The sequence below is a fragment of the Melopsittacus undulatus genome, chromosome 4 (genome assembly GCF_012275295.1).
Source record: "Melopsittacus undulatus isolate bMelUnd1 chromosome 4, bMelUnd1.mat.Z, whole genome shotgun sequence".
Taxonomy (NCBI): Eukaryota; Metazoa; Chordata; class Aves; order Psittaciformes; family Psittaculidae; genus Melopsittacus; species Melopsittacus undulatus.
In genome coordinates, this window is record NC_047530.1 from 89,785,768 (window position 1) to 89,807,030 (window position 21,263).

Here is a 21,263-nt window from a genome sequence, read left to right on the forward strand (position 1 = left end):
TGAGCTTTCTTGTCAGGGAAGTAACTAAAGGAATGCAGAAAAGCAGGGAGCTGTTAACGGGACCAAGAGACTAGTGCTAAGCTGAGAGCGCAGGCCTGGAGAGACAAGGCAGGGAGCAGAAGCAAAGGAGTAATCCCTTCTGCAGTAAAACCAGTGAAGAGCTACGGACAGGCACACTGCTTAAAGCTTTGGTTTGGCAGTCCACACTTTGTTCGGTTCCTGAACACACAACCAGGCACTGGTGTGGCAGAACAAAGGTGCAGCTCAGCTAAGATGTGAAAAGTAAGGTCCAGGGATGGGCTTTTTCAGAAGAGTCATCAACAAGCTGGTCACTCCAATTTTGACTCTTGCCTTTGTGAAAAAATGCAGCTACAGCTGAAGACAGAACTTACACAAGCTCCTTAAATGGCAAGATGAAGACAAAAAACATTGCTGGTCTTTACAGGCTCAGCTCTCTCAAGCTCATTTCCCTTGGCCAAAATGCTAGGTGCTGGCCATGCATCCACTGGGCTCACTCCCACTTGTGATCTGAGATCTCTCCAAAGGAATGGAGAGCAGCAGCCATATGCCCATTTAGGAAGAGGGGAGAAAGTGGAATGCGTTATGACATCTGCCTTGAGACAGTACAGTTCGTGTCAATCCAGTCTATAGAAGGCTAGATAAAAATATCAGCCAGTGCAGGCCTCCAGCAACTCAACTGCTTCTGAAAATGACAGGAAAAAGTCTAATAGTACAGCAATTCCAAGAAAGCATCAAACAGTGTATACTTCAGACCATTGCAAACTATGGAAATTGAACTTGCCACTCTTCTAAGGCTATGAGGATGGCATAGCTGGGTTTGAGCAGGGAGGGAAACTTTAACTCATCTGTCCAGCAGAGACTGGAGCAGCAGGATGCTGCCGGAATCAGTCACTGCTGTTTTCTAGATGACAGAAACTGAAGCCACAAACACCAGCTTTGGGTAGGTAGAAAGTTTGGATGTTGTAGAGATTGTTGCAAAGAGCTGCAGCATCCAAAGAAAACAGGCATGAGGTCACTGATGATGAATACATCTTTATAGAAATAAAGTTCACTTCAGCATAAAATAGAGGTTTTGTTACTAAGAATTCAGTGGTCAGAAAACTTGCCCAGAAACTGTGGATTGAACATTCTTAAGAACACAGAAGTCACCACCAGGAAGGGTCCTTGCTTGGTGTATCATATCCCTTCTGGCAGCACCTTAATGCACATTGACCTCCACAGACACCTTCAACTGTATCAAAACCCCACAGACAGACAGTATCTCCAGTATTTCTCACTGGGGAGGATGCAGAAGAGCCTGTGACACAGCAAGCCCAGGCAAGGCAGCATTTTCTGAACTGTACTTAACTCTCTGCAGGAGAGGCTGAGACAAGGCAAAGCCTGGTACAGGGAAGAACTATGGGGCAGGTACTCCCACTTCCACAGCCACAACAGCTCCTGTGAGACGCATGCCTCTGAGGGCCAGCAAGCAACTTGCTGTAGCTAGAAGCCCACCCGATGCTTACCAGAGGCCAGCTGTCACAGGAGAGCACAGCCTAATTCTGTCTGGGCTTTGTTCCTTGGTTTGCTGCTTGTTTGGGAGCCAGGCAGATAGAAGAGATTAGTCTAGCAGCCCATCAGCACTCACCTGGAACTAGAGGGATAGGATGGTTTGAACCCTGCAAGAGGTTGGGGAACCCTTGAGGCTGCTGCAAAGCAGCAAGACCTTACAAATACATTACAGCAGTGCAAGAGGATGAAACAAGGAAAATGTGACAATTCAATAAATATAAGCTTTTATTAAGATAGAAAATAGTAAAACTCATGTTAAAATAGACTCCTGCTTTTGGATTGCTCAGAAAAGCCTAAGCGTCACTCTTACCTGCCAGTGCCCACCCAGGGTCCTGACCCCTAAGCAACGAGCAACACATTTCTGTGCCAACAGCCTCATAGCTCCCTCCTCCCCAGTGACAAATTACAGTAGCAGATGGAGCTGTGCTCTGGCAGGCAGGCAGGTAAGGACTCTCCGTGGGGTTATTAGGACAACATGGCTCATGCCCTTGTGCAATCAAGGATTCTGTTTGAAGCCAGCAGCTTTAGGGAAGCAGTGGACAAGTGGGGTGAGGGTGGGCAGGAGGGAAAAAAATACCAGCAGCAGATAATGGCAGCTGTTCTAAGACAGCTAGGAAGGCAGCAAATAAACCTGCTAAAAAGGCCACAGGCCCCAACTGCCTCTGGCCTACTCTTTGCCAAATACCACTGCATGTCCCACTGAACATGCTCTGGCCTTGCTCCCCTCTTCCTTTGGTGACACACCATATGACCCTGAAGGAGACTAGCAGACACTGACAAGTTAAAACTGTGTAGCTTATACAGTATTATAGGGAACACCCTACACCTCTTCCTTCCATGGCCAGCCCAGTGCGAGCGAGTGACTGTGCAGTCTGGACCATCATGTGCTCCCCTTCTCACCAGAAAGGACCAGGGGCAAGGGTAAAGTAGAAAGCAGAGGCCACAGGACAGCAAAGTCAGATGGGAGACACTTGTGCACCATTGCCAGCACAGCAGCACTCTGGACTCCCAGGTCTTGCCTGCCTACAGCAAGCAAGCTCACTCCAGTCCCTCATACACAGCCTTCCGTAGCTCAATCAAGAACATCTCCTCCCAGGGTCTGCGGATCCACTCCACCAGGTCTGCCAGCAGCTCAGGGCACTCTGTGCGGATGTGCCAAGTGCTCTCCACCTTCAGCACCTGGGAGAAATGAAAGAGAAGCAGGAGAATGAGCAAGGCCTAGCCTGAAAGGCACTCATCAGCCCTGAGCTGCTATTCCCCAGTGCAGCTGCCAGCTCCTCCCAAAGTGACATTCTCCATCTCTGCCACCAGCCCTGCATGACTTTTGTACACAGCAGTTCCCTGTGCTGCCCTGCCTCTGTGGTGCAAGGCCCTAGGTTAGGATGGAAGATAACAGCCCCAAGTTAATTTTTGGCAGGAACAGGACTGGGGCACAATCCAGCCCACAGCATCTTGTGTGCCCCATGATCCTCTCCCAGTTACCTCATCGTAAAGCATCAGCTTGATGTCACAAGGACAGAGACGATAGGTTATGACACTGCTAATACTGCTGATAGGCTGCTTCTCCTTCAACTGAATGTTGCTCCTAGGAGATGTTTCTGCCCTGTGGTCTTCATCCAAGCAGGGCTGCACCTGCCACTGGTGATTCTCCTCCAGCAGAAACAGCATGCTTCGGGTGCTCAGCAGAGTCACAGGGAAAGCAGATGCCCCTAAAAGGTTATGAGGGGATAGGAGATACTTTGCTGAGAGCCTGAGTCACCACAAAACCAGCTTTGCTTTCCATTCCTCCCCTAGGGAAATCCTTTTCAGCAACAGTAACTGGGTGAACAGCCTTATCCAGCTTCCTGACTGAAGAGGGGGTGAAGGGTAGCTAAATGTGTCTGGGTTTGACCAGTTTATCCAAGGAGTTGCTTGGGCTTATCCAAGCCCATTGCAGGAGCATGCATGTGAAAGATCATCTCCCAGAAAGCCTTGTCCAGCCTATGTCCTCATGTAAGGCAGGAAAAAACACTTGAGTCTTTTGACCTCTTAAATGATACTTTATTACTCCTTAGAAGTCAGCAGTTCTAGGCAGCTAAAAGGCTGACTTTTTTTTGTCCTGAATTTGTCTGGCTGCAGATATGCGATGGCTGGAACAGAGAGCACACACATAAAGTTTAATACCAAGTTGGGATACGTCATAAGTATGACAGGAAGCAATGCAGTTTTGGTGGGAGTATAAATATCCAGTTGATTTCAGTGGATTCAAATTAAGGCACTAGAACTGGGGAATAAGTCAGATGCACACAAATAGGGAACTACTAGCAGAAGTGGCTGAGGTCACAGGGGATCACAACCTGCTACAGCATCATCACATCTCACTCTTGGGAATTAGTAGGAATATCAGAAATGGGATGTTTAACTAGTTCTGTCTACTTGGCACTGAGGCATCAGCTGGAACTGTATGCAGTTTTGGGCACCATACTCAAAAAAAGAAAACTGTAGAGGAAGAAAACCACACTAAGCTCTTCCAAAGGCTCTTTGTTCAGCTTCAGGAGAGAAATAAACATACTTCCACAGATGCCTTCTGGTTCTCATTCTCTGGTACATCCCCAATAGCTAATAGCAAACAAGGGTGCAAGAGCAGTAACAAACTGGTCAGAATGTGATTAACAGCTAGGTTGAATTTTTTCAGTCTCTCAGGCTAAGAGGACACTGGAATTGTTCACTGAATACTCAGATCCCAGGTTTAACACATCTGGCCCTCAGCAAGCCCTGGAACAGAACTTCATGGGCTCCAGCAGGCTGCTGCTGTTCTACTTCCTTGGGTTCTGGACACCTGCTTCTGTTTTTCCAAACAGAGAAGCCTTTTAGCTCCCCACACAAGCCAGCTGTGTGTATGACTCTTCAAGCTTTCACTCAGCTGAGGGCAACGATCCAGCCCTTAGATAATCTCAAGCTTCTCAGAAGCTGTTCTGAGTTGTCACCAAACCTGGTGTGCAAGACCAGCTGCTCCCTAGTGCCAGGACTTCCATATAGAAAAGGGCTGGGAGACTCACCAGATATGCAGGAAGAAGCATGCTGCTACCCTAACACATCACAACACTAAAAAGAGCCCTCACCCATGCCCCTGTGCCATCTTGCTACTGGACCAATGTCCCAGTTTTTTCCCAACAGGCTGTACACTAAAAAAGCAAGCATGTAAGCAGACAGCACAAGGTGTGGGACACCCGAACACTGAGATCTCCTGTACCTTGGATCAGGTAGGCCAGCAGGTAGAAGAAACAAGTGTCATTTGCAGCTGCAGAATCTGTGGTCTTGGAGTCCAGCAGAGGCCTGGAGGAGATACAACAGTGTGCCAATCAAGGGAGCACTCTGTTTCCAGTCTAGGTTTGCTGTGAGCTAGCTACTGTTCCTTGTCCCCTTAGGGAAGAGAGGGACCTGTCTCTTCCAGATGTTGTACAAGTCCTTTCTCCTACTCTTCCTCACATTGACAGCTAGGAACCAAATGCTTCTTGCAAGGCAAGAAAGAAAAGCTTCCCCCTTTCTCTCTCTCCATTATATTATGCTCAGGCTCCTTCAGGAGAAGCTGAAGTTGCCCTGCTTGGCTCAGTCCATGACACCCCTTTGCTTGCTCACCCCCTGAGCAGCAGGCACCTTAAATCTCAACTGTAGGCTTGGTGCCTCCTCCTGTGCTGCCCTGTTTTGAGTACTATGCTTCTCAGGCACTGCTGGACAAGCAGACATCCTCTTCTGCCCAAAACCACAACCTCCCAAAGGCTATTCTTACCATAGCCAATGATGTGGATTCATTTCCACCGTGGGGATTTCCTTCACCTTACTCCTGCGCTTAGCAGGCATCTCTTGCAGGAGATCTAAAGAGGAGGAGAAGGCAGACATCTTTTATTGCAAGCCAAGGGCAGTACATAATAGCTCAGGATGGTTCTCTAGTTTACAGAGAGGCACTGAAGTTATGATGCCAGTGGGGTTCTCCCCCAACATTCTTCTGAGCTGGCAAGAAGTAAATTTCCAACACAAACTACAGTTCTCCTGGCAGCTCTCCCATGAGCAAATCTTCCAAATCCTCTTCCCACTCTGTGCCCCCGCTATAGCTTTGCGCTTACATGTCAGGGTCTGCAGGAACTGGTCACAGCAGCTTTGGCTCCGTATCAGCAGATTGTAGGAGGCTTTTGGGTTCTCAAACTCCATTCGCAAGCTCTGATGGCAGAGTCCCACTTCCAGATGGGAAATATCAGACAGATAGTGAGAATCATTCTTCTTCAGCCAGTCTGCAGGTTGTCCCCTAATCACAGAGCACAGTCCTCAGCTGCAGCAGGCTATCCTATCTCCTCTCCCACATCAGATTGCAGCAGTTTTGCCAGAAGAGCCTTTGCATATGCCCATACCTCCAGGGTAAGGCTAGCACAGGCTGGCGCTACCCAACACTCACAGCCTTGCTGCAAGGTCTCACTTGCCACCATTTGCCTCACCTGATAGCCCCAGTGACTTCCAGCACATAAATCTTGATATCAGAGGCAACCAGGATTGAGAGGAATTCTTCCCGTCGGCCAAACTTCACCATGACCACCTACAGTACAGAGAGGATGGTCACAGCACTGGCCTGCCCCTTGCCAGCCCACCCCTGGAAAGGACTGGCTCAAACACACTTCATCTCCCTTCACACCCCACAGTCTCTGGGATGCCATCCCAATGCAGAACTTGCAGGGTGGCATGAAGGACAGCCAAGGACCTGTAGGAGTGGTGCTCCAGAAGCTCACCTTAAGGAAGCACTGGAACTCCTCAGCGTTCTCCTCAAAAACCTCCATATCCAAGTACAGCTTCAGGCGATGGTCCACTGAATGGAAGTCCCTCATGTTCAGGATGCCATTTACAGCTGAGAAGGACAAAGGGCAGGACTGACACTCTGCTCACTGTCCAGGTGCTGCCCCAGCATGCACACTGGCACCAGGGCAGCAGTGTCACCCCCTCTACACACCTGTTTCCATTAAGTCTCTCTCCTATAAAAAGGCCCAAAGCCAGGGCTTTCCAGGCACCAGATCTAAATGGGGGGACACGAAGGGACTCTATCACTCTAAAACTTGCTTTTACAGATGTACAAAGCTTTGTTCTAACCCCTGTTCAACTTTTGCTCAACTGTTCAGTCACAGGAGGACATCGCTCTGCTGTCAGATTTGGCAGGCAGGCAATTCTTAATCACAAAGCCAAAAAAACATTTCTAACTTCAGCTGGTGTCAGCTCAGGTCAGCTTTTTAAACTCTGACTTTGACTGGGGTAAAGATGAAGGAGACTAAGGAAGAGAGCAATAAAACTGATTAAGAACACAATTAGGTTTGTCATGCAATTGTATGATCAAATAATTTATACAATAGCCACAATCGTGCCTGAGAGCACGTACTTCCCAGCAGAGACTGTTCCCCACCAACTACACTCATCAACTTCTCCTCAGCAGGAGCCTTTACATGGGCTCAGTTTTTAATTGGAATCTTGTGATTTGTCCTGAAACAAGAGACTGCTTTATTTCCCACACTTCAAGTGTATGACTGAATATGGCAGACCTAAACACTGATCCTATACCAACTCCTCTTCAGAGGCACAGTGGTCTTGAAAGGCTGGGGGAGATCTCTATAGATCAAGAAGCTGATGGGTTTGCAAATCGGGACTAGACTGCAGTTGCAGTAAAGTCAGTTGGTGAGCTGGACCAGATAATCTCCGTAGCTCCTTTCCAATTTAAGTTACTCTATAAAGTACAAGTTGATGCCCAAGCAAAGGCAGTCTGATACATCAGAAATCCAAGGTCCTTCATAAAATGCATTTGCAGACCTCCTACTAACTGCTGTCTTGCACAATAGGCCTCACATAGCCAGCACACAATCTCTGCTTTGGAAAGGCTTTACCATCTGAAGCTCACAAAGACCACTGAGGAAAGCACAAGTAACCGTAGATCCACTAACCATCTCCTTCTATAAAAACACTGGCCTCACAATGTTCTTAGGTCAGAGAAAAAAATGCATATTTTATGGAATTCTGCATATTATTCTCCAAAGGTAATGCTCCAGTTGGCAGCTCACTGGTGCCACAAGAAGCCAGTGTATTTGTAAGTGAGCAGTGCAGCTCCTGGAACAAGACCTTATTACTCAGAGTCTGAGCAATACTAGGGATCTGGAGCTGACTCAGTTTTCCCTACCTTCAGGCATGAAGAAGGAACAGAATTGGGAATAAAAAAAACTCTGCTCACAAGACCCATGATCAGTGCTGCTCATGCTTGATGACCCTTCTCCCCCCCCTTTCCCATTAAACTGTATGCAGTGCACCCTGCAAGCACCAGTGATAAAGCCCAACACCAAACTGCACACCCCTAAACCCAGCACAGCTACATACTCACAGGGACTGAGATTCCATGTTTCCTCAGACTCAGAGTTCAAAGAGAGCTGGGAAGGAGTAGGCCCACGAGAAACACCATAACGGTAGCTCTCCATCAAGCTGCCCCCATTGGTGTCTGTGTGGCTGAAGGACAAGTACTGGCTCTTCATACCCAGCTCCTTCTTCCCGCAGCCACCATCTGAACTGCGGGAGCTGGAATGGACAGTGCCGTCATGGTCACTGCTCAGCTCCGGGGTCCTGGTACTGTTGTTGGTGTCAATCTCTGAGCTGTCCTCCGGGCCGATGTAGAACTTCCCACTCTCACTGGCCAGGGCAGGTGCTTCCTCTGGGCCATCCTGCTGGCTGCCTTCCTCCAGGACAGAGTCTGACAGGTCCTCACTCGTACTTTCAGGACCAGGTGGTAAAGGTGTGCTGGAGCATACCTCTGAAGGCAGGATGACCACGTGGTCACTGGAACAACTGGGACAGACTATGGACGCACCAACTGCTGCAGCATCTGTGGGAGGTTGTCAGGGACAAACTAAAACCAGAACAACTTTCCCAACAAGATTTTACTTTTTAATATATATATAATCTATCTATCTATATATAATACATAAATATATAATTAATATATATATCTGCCAACCAGAAACCATGCCTTTCAAAGCAGACAATAGTTACAGTCCAACTTGAGCAGCTGGTTGAGCAACTCTGTTCAGAATCATATCCTACACACATTCCCTCACAAATCACTGCGAAATTCTGGCTCAGTACCAACATCCACCTGAAACAGCTTTGATCAGTTTTAGGTAATTGGTGTGTGCTGTACTTGCAATCAGAACTACATCAGGGCTTTGGCTCATGGCTTTGCTCCACTTCATGTGCACAAGTGTTCACATAGCCCTTGAAGCCCAAGCTCATGACCAGCCTTCCTCAGCATCCTTACACCACCTTAGTTTACCCTTCAGCTAGCCAAACCACAAGCTTGTCATGCCCCTTCTCCAGATGTTCTCATTTTCCTGACCCCAATTCCTGATTTTCCCTTTAACCACATCACAGCAGACTCCCAGCTGGATTTTGGGACTCCCACTACCCTGGTGCAAGGGGAGAAAGTGTCCCAGGCACTCTCCACTCCAAATATAAACTGAACTTTGAAAAATTCAGCAATCAGGTGATGTCTATTCAGCACTAACCACGTCTCAGCTAAAATAACCACATTTAGTTTCAGACACCCAGAGAAAAATAAGAAAGAGTACAAAGGAGACCAGCAATAAAAACTGGATTGTATGTGATATTGACTGACAAGCAAATTATCTAGGGAGTTGAACTTATTTAGTCTGGAGAACAGAAGACAGGCCTAGTCATGGGGGGAGAACAACAGCCCCCAAGTACAAAAAAAACCCAAAACCAACAAAAACAACCACCAAAAAAAGAAAAAAGATGAGTAAATCATCCCCTATAAAGAAAGCAAGAGTGGGCTTAAGATTACAGCCAGGGAGACTTAGGTTAGGGTTCCAGGTGGTTTTCTGATGTCCAACAGCTAAAGTTTTACTTGAAATACTGGAGCTGATTTCCTTAGAAGGCTCTGTTAGCAAAAGCCCTTTAGAACAAGTTAGTCTCTTTGGCAGAACTGGCCACAGTTTCAACAGGACAAGAGACAACATGATGTTTAAAGCTCCTCCCAGACTTCAGGTTTCTGTGGACCATCCCCTATGGTCTCCCAGACTGCCGGACATGCACAACAGATGTGCTGTTCGCTTAACCTTAGAACAGTGGCTTATTCCTGCAAGTGAACAAGGGAGGCTCTCCCCTGTTCAAGTGGGCCAAGTGAGAGTACATCTATAACAGGTTTTAATTCCAGTACAGCCAAGTTATCACCCTGTCCTATACATTCTGTGCTCTACACCACAGCTGTCATCCTCATAGTCTGCCTGGACATCAGCAAGCATTCTTTTTCTGGGCACTACTTCCTACCTTGATGTGAGGTAACTAGGGTCTCCAGGATTTTAGCATCTTCAACATCTGAAGGATAGGAACTTTGATGCCAGGAAACCAGGGACTGCAAAAACTCCTGCTTGCATTTTAGGCACTGGAGCTTTGTGGATCCCTTCTCCTGGTCCTGATTTCGCTGGTTCTCCTCAACAGCTGGGGACAATACTTCAAGGACACACTAAAAGTAAATGCACAGAGAATAGAGTGCTATCAGGCAGCTATAACCATCCTAATAAAAGCGAGCCTTTGACATCAACAAGTCTCCTCACATGTCTCATTACAGCATTTTAGAGTGCGAAGGGCATAGGGCAATTTCCCAGCTAACAAAGTACAACAGCCAGTCTGTGCAAGACTTGCCAAAGGTACTTGCCAAAGGTACTGCAAAAGACCAAGATAAATTGTTTTTGCACACCTATGCCTTGTAGCTACATAGTGATAGGCTCTCCCTGGAACTCTGGTCTCAAAGGTCCCATCTATTTGTGCCTTCTCTCTAACAACTTGTTTAAATGTACTTAAACAACAGTACCTTGAGAAAAATAGTTGGGTTTGAGACCAGAGTCCCTAAAGCAGCTGTGCAGACCATAGCTGCATAACTCTCACTGTCCAGAGGGCTGAGTACAGGCTAGTGTATCACTCAGCACTCAGGAAACATGCACATAGACAACAAGCAACTATCACTAACTTGACTAGTAATTTTTCTCCCCGCTAGCATCATTTATGCTAGAGGAGCTCCACGGCTAATGGCCATACTCACAGGGCCTTCTGCAGGTCATACATGCAGCAGAAGAAATCCTGAGCTAACAAGCCAGGCATGGGCTGCCACAGGGCAGTGGATGCACACGTATTCTCAGAACAGGGGCCCTGAGCTGGCTGGAAGAAGTCAGTGTCTTCTAAGGACACTGCTGCCCTCCCCAGGCTTCCCCCTCTACCTTCCCTACCTGCAGGCATTGCTCTGGGCAGTCCTCAAGCACCACATACTTGCGCTTCTGTCGGTCCTTGCGAATGTAGCTGAAATGCAATGTGAGGATAGGGAAAACTCGCTCCAGGTCCTGCAGGAGACAGCAAACACCAGCTCTAGAAAGAGGCTGTAGTTCCAGTATACAGATATTTGTTTACAACTGGCAGAAACATAACCATACATGCACTTAATTTAGTAAGCCCTAAGTAGCCCACCATAGCATATAGCAGTTGGGAGCTCGGTAAAATGGGCACAAATAAACCAACAAATAATTAAATAAATAAGTAATAAAGTTTACTAGTGCTGAGAATAAAGCATCTCAAACAAAGCCCCCTTTCACAGACGTATTTCAGAAGATCATCAAGCCACAAACATTCAAGACGTACAAGGGCAGGAAGAAAAAAAATGAACTGGAAACTTTTGAGAAAAACAGTATTAAAGAGGCATGTGAACATGCTCATGCGCACATTGAATGTTACAATCCTACTACAAGGAAGAAGAGATTTCTCCTTTCATAGGAACCACAAAAGCTAAATAGATGTTAAAGAATGCACCTAGAGCAAATGGAAAACTGTCCAGTGAGCTACCAGTAGCTTTCTAAACATCACACTAGGCTCAGTGCTGTACTGAGAAAAAGTGCAATCCCCAGTCCTCCAAGACTAGGGTGATATCCCAATGGCGAATAAATGGGAAGGAGGTCTACATTTCATTTAGACTCACTCTTGATAAGTTTCTTAAGCCTGCACACTAGAACAAGTCCAGACATTGCCTTTTTTAATCCACCTCTGGAACAGAACTGATGCTGGTTTATGCTGCATTATCACAGGTACTTTTAAGCAATACAGATGCATTGGGTAGAAGAGACGCTCAGGCTTTGCACAAGCCAGGAAAAGACTTGCAGGGTACTCTGACAGAAGCCCAAATCCATAATGCTGGCTCACACAGGGAGTAAAATGCCAAAGGCTCACACAGAAACAGAACTCACCATTCTCTTCCAGCTTATCTCGGAGGTCTCCACCTTCTGCAGGCATTTCAGCTCCAGCTTGTGGAGGACTCTGGCAGCCTTCAGTTCCACCTCAATCACATGCTTAGCTGTGACTCGCAGGAAGATCCACTCTGGCTCTGGGTCCCCTTCACCTTCTATTTGGCTCACCAGCACTGGCTGGCAAAGGTCCACTGTCAAACAAGACACAGTACAGGTTAGTACACACAGCAGGCTTCAGAACTGCCTGGCCCAAGTCCTTCGATTTCCCACTGTGCATCATGATAGTTTCAGGGATGTCACATTTGGGCCATCTATTCTGTCATCACCCAAGCTCTCAAACACAGCAGTGAAAGGACCTGTTTACCTTCTGGCTTATCCTCTTCTTCCTCCCCAAGCATTAGCTCATCTGCCTCCTCTTCTCTCTGTTCTCCTTCCACAGGCTCATCTAGCTGTTCTTCAGGCTCTTCCTCTTTCTTAGCACTGCCCGAAGGGGAAGAAGATTCTTTCTGGGATACTTGGGATTTTTCTTGCTCTGGGTCAGAGCTCTCATTCTGCAAGTCCACTGCAGGAGGTCTGCCTGTGATCTCATCTGCAGAACGACTACGGCAGATGACAGGTACTTGGTCATGCTCCTCCAGGTGTCTCTTGTACTGCAGCCAGTCAACACCAAAGCGATCTCTGAAGCTGTCCAAACGCTTCATCTCCTTCTGATGCTGTAGAACCAGGCCTGCATAGAAAAACATTGGGAAGTATGAAAACAGCCACCATGCCAGAGCACTCCTCTATGCGCAGCTCAATTGCCATGTTACTGAGGAAGAAGCCAAGCCTCACCAGCACAGAGAGATAAAGCCTGGGGCTCATGTTCTGTGTCACTTGGCTCCGAAATGCTTGCTCTGCGCACTTTGACTTTTCCCTGGAACAAATAGGATAAGAATAGTTGGAGGCTCCAGAATAATCAAAATGGCATCTGATGAGGGGCTCTGCCAAGGGTTTGTAGCTGCTACAGTGCAGAAGTACACCATGAAACATTTATCACAGTATAACAAGACTGACATTAAGCCCAGCCCCTTCCTAACACACAGCACTACTAGAGTCAGAACAAGACCACAGCTCACTGCACTGGGCCTCCACATCAAGACAGCCCCTTCACCCAACATGCCAACTGCATGGTTAAGAAGCTGTCTCAGTCCCAGACCTTGCTTTTCTTCCGAGGGAGCCTCACAGCCACATTCTCTGCTGGAGACTGACTGTCACTGAAGTCTGCAGCACAGGAACTGTCCAGAGCACTGCGGTCCAGTGTGGTCTTCTCTGAGGTAGAAGTGTGGATGGACTGTGACACACTTAGCACAAGTCTTGGAAGGTGCTAAAGCCAAAAGAAGAGAATGCTGCCTACTGAGTGCAAAGGGAAGACACAGTAACCAAGCCACAACTCAGGCTGACAGCATTCCTGCCCCTCACCCCAAACTTCCCCCATTGACTGGATTGTTTATCATGACCACTCTAATTTAACTCAACCTCAGTGTTTCTTAAAAACAGCAGATGGAAAACTAATAACTGTTTGTTTTGCTGACATGTAATTCAAGTGTCAAGTACCAGATAGTACCTAAAGAGGAAACAGGCAAGGCTCCAAGTTCTGCAAGGCTACATAGGAAAAATAAGTTACCATGGCCAGTCCCAACAATTACAAGCAATCAGCGTGGACTGAGCCAAAACTGACTATGTCAAAGAGTCAAGGCAGCCCATACACATGACAGTGCAAAAACCTGTCAGAGTTCCCACTCAAAAGCCAGTAAGACCAGTTTACAGCAACTGTACTTACCATTAGATCCGAGGAAGAGAGCGGCTCCCCATCCAAGAGGAACTGTAATTAGAGATGCACTTGCAGTCAGATTCCTTTTGGCTGGCACATACTCAGGACAACATCTGCTGACTCACATTCCCCTTCAGACCACCCTAGGATTGAGATCCCTGGCACAAAACTGCAAAGACTACCAGAAACAATCCTGTTCCTTCCAATCAATCACTTATTTAGCTGCAGCTACTTGATCTAATAGCATATGAGGTTAGAAGGGACCATTGTATTTCATGTTTACAGACTTCACAACTCACAGAAACATATCCAAGTTTGCAGAAGCAATACAATATATTATTGTGCAACAACTCACTAATTGTTTTGAGTAGTACTCACTATCATCTCAAAGCTTGTTCCCTACTTCTACCCTTAGTCTACCTAGCTTCCAAGTAACTTAAAGGCTTGTGAAATCTTGTTCCAAGATGCAGACTGAAGACAATGAATCCAGCCATTTGACACTAATACGAAGGGAGATGAGCTCTGGAACACCTCTGACCTTTAGCAAGCAAGTTTACTTTGTTAAACTGCCAGAACACTGTCTTTGCTGGCTTCTTTACTTAAAATAAGATTACCAAGAACTGACCTAAGCACCAGAGTGCAAGGTAAACAATGACACCTAGTTGAGAGCGGAGTGATGGGGAGAAAGAAAGAGACAGCCACAGCTATCAAAGGAGTATGCAATTAGGTAAAGGGGGGCAGGACAGTGAGTGCCCTTCTCTGCAAAGTCCAGCTATACAGTCACTATCTGACAGGAACAGAGTACAGTTCTGGGACCATCAGCAAAACTGATGAAGTAAAAAGATGTATCAAGATCTGAGGTCTTGCAAACCTGAGATCAGCATTCAGCTTTGCCCTGGCCAGCATACCACATAAAAAATTCTAGGATAAACTACCTGAAAAAAAAAAAATCAAAACCAAAACAATCCCATTCCAAACCAAAAAAGCCCCAAAACAATCACTACTGTTACACCACTGGAATAAATTTTCATGTTTATGAAATTCTTTCCCTTCATTTTCCCTCAAGTGTCAGAATACCCTACACATTCAACAGCAGGGACAGAAGGCAGGTGGCTAATACTCACATTGGAGGAGGCTGCACGGGGGGACAGATGTACAAGGGTTGCAGATCGGTGGTTCTGATGGAACCATAATGGGTTTCCTTCCAAATGCAGCTAGATAGAGGGAAAAAGAGAAATTGTCATGAGAAGCAATATTCTATACCCCAACCTAATCTGCCTGCAGGCTCTAGGCTCTCTCTTTGCCTCAGGAAATATTCTTGCAGCGGAACAGTGGTCAAGCCAGGGGAGGACTAAGCTTTTACAGTGCTTCCTGAAATTTGTTTAACAAACACAGAAGGAAATTGAAGTACTTCCTACTCATGCCCCTAAATCATTAGGAGCTTTTTCAGTACTGACTGAGAAGTGTTGTGAGAGCAGTCCTCTGCAGGCTGTCTTCCCTCACAAGCACTATATTGACAGCAGTTACCCTCCTTCAGACTTCTCCGAACACAAAAATCCAGAGAGGATTAGGGGAGGATCTTTACTGAACTTGACAGTGTAAAACTGTAAAGGGGGAGCAAGAAGGTAGAGATCAATATATGGAAAAAGTTTAGCTTCAGCAGGGGTCACCCAAAATGAAGACTGAAGAGGGTCTCTCAAGGCTCCCGCATAAGCTTCCCACATTAAATTAAATGCTCAAGAGTTGAATTGCTCTTTCAAAACTCTCTTCTTACCACACAGTCTCCACCTTGCATCCCCTGACCATAACCTACCAACCCATCGAGCTTTGTACTTACTTTTTTTACATAGTGCAGGGTGGACAATGGTGCCAGCTGGGCATGTTCCAGCAGCAGGTTATAGGCCACATCCAGGTGCTGCAGATTCACTAGCTGTTCAACCCCTGCAAACAAAGCAGGAAGCCATCAGCAAGCTAAGAAGATATAACTTAAGAACCTTCCACCTACCCCTTTTCCCCAAAATTGAACTCTAGTAAAAATAGCTGTGTCCAAGTTCTCAAGTTTGATTCCTCCTGAAGGAAGAGAGAAAGGTCTCAAATTCAGAAATGCTCCTCCTTTGTGGGCTCACCATTAATGCTGTCAAGCTCATTGTTGCGTAGGATCAGAGTCACCAGCTTGGATCTGCTGAAGATGCAAAGGTTTGGCACCTTGGACAGGAAGTTATAAGCCAGATTGAGGTACTCTAGTTCTGTAAGGGTCTGTTCAGAGAGAAAAGCAGCACTGGATCAATTAGGAGCATGGTTCAAAGCTTGACCCTGAACTCAAGACAGGGTACTAACCCCTACCATTTTTTCCATCCCACCAAAGTCACCCAACAAGGGATTATTTCTGCAGTAAGATTCTGATGTTCACATTTGGAATGGTTTGTCCAGGTGTGCTCACCAGGTTCCAGCTGCTTTACAAAATTTGCTAGGACCAGCTTTCTCCCCCCTCATCAACTTCAATGGAGTACAGGAAGGGTCTGAACCCCCTGCCTCACCAAGAGGACTAAATTACCAAAAATAGCCCTTTCTTACCTTTGCAAGAATGATGGTGAATGATACATTGTGAGCCTCTCCAACCCCATGAAAAGCTGTTTCAGAGCTTCTCTTAAAAGAAGCAGATCTAGCCCAGCAGAGCAGGGATTTCACTGCCATTCCTCAGAGACACAGATGATGGACTACCACCTTTCTAAAATAGCTGACAGGAGATTTCTGAGAGCAAGAAGGAAATGCTACTGGCAGTCTGAACAAACCAAACAGCAGTCTCTATAGCCCCATGCCAGCTACGTGATTCCCACCTGCTGCACAGATTACAGTGAAGTCTTGGCCACAGTGGAGTGCACACTGCATGGTGACTGTATGTACAGTGTATGCTGGAGTGCCAAGTGATACATAGAACTAAGTATTCTGTCTTAGAACAGGTGAGGAACACTGCCTTCTCTGCCTCAGTAGCACAGAGGTTGAAGACACAAGACCACAGTTTCAAGGCTGCAAGCACTAGCTCTAAATCACATGCCTGCTGGTCCACATCTTTAATTTCTTTTGTTATACTTCACCTAGCAGAAACATGGTGAATGAGTACAGCACTTTAGCTGTACATTCAAGGAAACTCTGGTGCTCAGCCCAAGATACTCACGGTTAAATAGTGCTGACAATCCTGGATCTTGTTGTGACTCAAATCCAAGACCCTCAGAGCATTCAGCAATTGCTGAAGGATGAAAAGATACTAGATCAGATCCTACAGATGTCTCCACTGAAGCATGGAAACCCTGTCCTAATGGGAGTGGCCAGCAAAATTAACACTTCCCACTCCCTCCCACCCACACATAGCAGTATCAGTAGAGTGCCCAGTTCTTGGCTGTGATTATCTCCTCTCTTCCCCTCAGTCACACAGGAAGGATGCCCCACTCACCAGTGAGTCATCCAACGCAGTGATCGAGTTATAGCTGAAGTTCACGATCTGCAACTCCAACCATGGGAGAGCACAGCTCAGATCACCACCACATGCTGAAATGATTTCCTAGGAAGAAAGGAAGAGTCATTCCTTGATGAGTACTAGCTGTTACAGTAACAGCAGATGAACACATGAAAACAGCTAGTCTGGAACAAGGCTGACATATTGTGCTTTACAGACCCTGCCTTGGTTAGAGTGTCAATTACTTTAATGTCACTAGTTCAAGTATTTGGAGGTGGTGGGAATTCCACACCTAGATATTTAGAAAAAAGGCAAGATACTTTTTCTTCCTACATTCAAGTGGCAACAGTTAATCTAACAAGTTACAATTCATAGGCTCTGAACACTTATGCACAAAAATTCATGCCAGCAAAACCTTTTCCAGACTTGCATAAAAGCAGAAGATACACAAACCCTGACCAAACAACTTGTGCGCTGGCAGACAAAAACTCTCAAAGCACTCCCTACCAACAGCTCCTGTTTTCCAGTGGCAGCTGCTTCTGTGCCCAAGTTTCACAGCTAGCACAGCCCACGCTACTCAGTTCTCCATGCCTGGAGCTTGCCTCCATGTCTCAGAAACCTACTGGGCACCAGTGCATACAAGACACTGGGGTACAGCATTCTCTCTGACAATCAGCTCTAATTTTATGCTGCTTTGGTACAATGGAACAAACCTTGGTCAGCTGCTGGCCTCTGAATGTGGAAACAGCCAGACACACAGAATGGTCAGGCCTAGCTGATAAAAAAATTCGCCAGAGCTAGGAATTCTTAAGCACATAAAATGGAGACTACAGTGCACACATGTATCCAGTCAGGGAATAGTTTAACATTGAGTCAGGAGTAGAACCCCACAATAGGGAAGAGAGAAAAAGCCATGTACAACATGGATTAATAAGATGGTTAACACCATCTCTTACATCTCCCCTGTGGGAAGGGCTGTAGGATCAAGACAGCCTTTCTCCTGCAATTTTCCTCACAATTTGTGTAGATACACTCACCTCCAGTGTACTGATACATTTGCAACAGGTTAGAGATTCCAGCTGAGAATAGACAAATCGCAGTCCTCGGAGACAGTGCGGAGGGACAGACCTCAACTGCAGCAGTCACGAGAAAGTAAGGACAACACACACCAAAATGTTACAGTGTAAGAGCAGCAGTCTACCCCATTTCCCTATTGGAGCCCTCCCTCCCTAGCACTCCAGCCTTTGCTCATACCCAGGCTTCACCCTGAGCAAGTGCTGCCCCAGTTCAGACTTAGCCTTCTAGGGAAGCCAGAAAAGCCAACCCAGTTTATAGGAGACATTCTGCAACTACAAAACTTAAGTAGGTAAGACTCAAAGCCAGTTCTACCTCCAGTACTTACTTCCAGATGCCGGAGGGACTTAAAAGGGAAGATCTTCACAGCAGATTGCAAAATACAATTTGGAACATGAACAAGCTAGAGAAATCAGAGAATAAGTTTCACCTCAAGCTCAATTTGTGCTGCAATACCCCCCTTCTGATGCACTGACTGCAGCACCTTAAACAGGTGCACCCCCCTCCAGCTCGGGTGCTCTCTAACAAGCTCACTCCCAGTGCTGGTATCAGGACTGTCTCGTGGCCCCATAGTGCAAAAGAGCTCAATTAGAAAAGCATGTTGGGTAGCACAAGACCACCATAGAACTCACTTTTTCTCCCCTACCCACATGGCTTCACCACTTTCAGAACCAAAGGGATTCCTCACCAGCCCCTGCTAATAAATCTAATAAGTAAAGACAACTCTAACTGCTGGAGCTATGTTTTTCGAGCAACTGAGGTAAAGTATAACACTGGTAGGAGTTATGCTGAAGGATGTGTGCATATGCATTTCAGTAGAACAGGCCAAATAAGGCAAATCACAAGCAGATACAATGGAAAACAGAGCTGGTCTCCAAGACACTGTTAGCATTAGACTGAGGTACCTGCAAACCTTCTCTTTGCATAATGTAGTGGAGAATTGCACCACAGGGTAGTTAGGCTGTGTTTATGTTCAAAGCAGCTTATTAAATTCAGCTTCTTATGCTTTCTATAGAGTGCATAAACAGTATTTAAGACAAAGCAAGTAATGCAGTAGTTAACACTTCCACTGCAGACAGCAGAGTACAAATGGAGAGACCATCTCTGCCAGCTACATCCACATTCACACAGAAGTGACTCATCAGATGCAGAACAGACATCCCAAGGCCTCATCACTGCAGCCACTTCCACAGTTACAGCTCTGGTGGGGATTAATCACTGCCCACTTCCTGCCAGCCCTAATGCAGCATGTAGAACAGAACCATTTGTAGGGGAAGCTCCCACTGGGAAGCTCTAATGATCAGTTTAGTGAAGTTTCTTTCAGATGCCATCCTTGCTCTATATCCTGTCTTGGCCATTTGTCACTCCATTGTCCTAAGAATCTGATCAGGCTGATATAATTACCACCTTCCCCAAGCAAATCAGTTACCACACCACAATGGGCAACTTCTCCTTCTTTACAAGTCAGTTACAGAAAGAGCCTATTTTTTTGTTAACAGCATCAATCACCACAACATCTTCCTGCCTGCAGCAGCCTTCTCACCTCCTCCTGCCAGGAGACCCACGTTTCTCCACGGGCTCTGGGGCACCCTCTAATCTCTACCCTAGTACACTGCTACAAAACGTTCCCAGCAACATTCAGGTAATCTTTCCAATCTGTCTCATAAGGAAATCACCTTTAAAGACATCACATGATGTAGCACTCAGCCACATCTCCTGAGCACTGCTGTGGAACCTAAGAACAGCTGCTAATTCCCCTTCTCTTTTTAGGCCCATTTCACCTCTGCTACCCTCCTAGCAGTGCCCCAGTGACAAGTACAGCCTCATAACACACACCACCTTTCAAAACGCCCTCTGAAGAATCCCTAGCACGGTACCTTTATCTTTATTACGGACTTCTTAAAATTAACGAGGACGTATTACTAGCAATGTCCCATGCTGCAAAACAGATCAACCAGAACTACTGCCCAGGCAGGAGCATGTAAAACTCAGAAATAAGCAGAAGTCATGGGTGTATAAAACACCCAACTGCTCTGCTAGCATAACGTGGCTCTGCTGCCTCGTGCAGATCAATCATCACTCAGAGAGCACTCAGCTGCCAGATAACTGCCTGAATTGCTCAAGCATTTCAGGAAACAATCATTTTCTCAACAATGTCAACACATTACCAAGGTCAAAACATAATTAACTCATGCTGCCCCTGTTTTCAACTCTGAAAAGCTTCCCGTTGAGTTGCATGGCTGATCCTAGGCAAAGCAGCTACACACTGAACTACAGCTTCATGCAATAACCCTGCGAGAGCTACCCGACCCACGGAAGGTGGGGTCAATGGGAACCAAAGGAGGCCACTCTGAAGCAGACAAGTTGTGCCAGCCACCTCTGCTGCTAGGCCCTGCAATACCCCAGCCCCTCACATCCCCGGCCACGATAGGTACTGACCTTCAGGGAGTGAGTCTTCTGCAGGACGTCAAAGAGGAACTGAGCCTGGAGGATGGCGGTGGTCTCGGCCGGGTGCGAGGGCAGGGCCACAAAGCCCCGGTTCTGGTTGCGGGAGCCCAGGTGCTGCTCGAAGACCTGCGTGAGGTGCTGCAGGGTGGGGGTGAGGAGCGTCAGCGTGCTGGAGCCATCCAGGACGAGGTCCCCTGCAGGGAAGGGGAAGAACGGGCCGGGCCGTGAGTGTTGGTGCCTCAGCAACGGGGCCTTCACACTGGCCCGGCCCGACCCGCGGCTGCCGCCACTCACCCGCTTCCTGCAGCAGCCGCGCCAGGCCGCACACCAGCGTCTCCGTCTCCGCCATCTGCTGCGGGGGAGAGGCCAAGGCGGCGGAGCCGAGATGACCTCGGACCGGACCAACCCGGCCCGCGCCGCCGCCGGCCTCTCGCACTTCCGCGTTACCACCGAGACGCGTTCTTCCGCCGCACTACCGAGGTGGCCTCCGCAGCTAGAGCGCCGCCACTTACATCCGGTTGCCATGGAGCCCGCCCCAGCGTCCCCCTCCCGCCCGGCGGGGCCCGCGCCCCTCGGCCCCCGCCCCGCCGCCGCCCCGAGCTGCCGG

General features: G+C 47.3%; 1 protein-coding gene across 2 annotated transcripts; it reads right to left on the reverse strand.

The window, feature by feature from the left end:
• Positions 1–1,776: 1,776 nt before the first annotated feature.
• Positions 1,777–21,161, reverse strand: STK11IP (serine/threonine kinase 11 interacting protein). 2 transcript variants are annotated; one of them, XM_031053195.1, is made up of 24 exons: positions 20,951–21,161; positions 20,648–20,850; positions 18,537–18,611; positions 18,172–18,267; positions 17,132–17,239; positions 16,856–16,927; positions 15,807–15,936; positions 15,518–15,621; positions 14,805–14,894; positions 13,690–13,731; positions 13,066–13,233; positions 12,702–12,783; positions 12,235–12,597; positions 11,871–12,061; positions 10,866–10,976; positions 9,910–10,105; positions 7,955–8,449; positions 6,330–6,445; positions 6,042–6,139; positions 5,676–5,854; positions 5,342–5,426; positions 4,805–4,887; positions 3,055–3,281; positions 1,777–2,751 (listed from the first exon to the last, which is right to left on the reverse strand). In XM_031053195.1, the coding sequence occupies exons 1-24, from the start codon at positions 21,003–21,005 to the stop codon at positions 2,611–2,613; spliced, it is 3,510 nt and encodes a 1,169-aa protein (XP_030909055.1). In that variant the 5' UTR covers positions 21,006–21,161; the 3' UTR covers positions 1,777–2,610. The 2 variants fall into 2 exon arrangements, with proteins under 2 accessions (XP_030909055.1, XP_030909056.1); XM_031053196.1 differs by lacking the exons at positions 17,132–17,239; positions 18,172–18,267; positions 18,537–18,611; positions 20,648–20,850; positions 20,951–21,161 and adding an exon at positions 16,255–16,431 and having other exon boundaries at positions 16,856–16,928.
• Between the last annotated feature and the right edge of the window lie 102 nt (positions 21,162–21,263).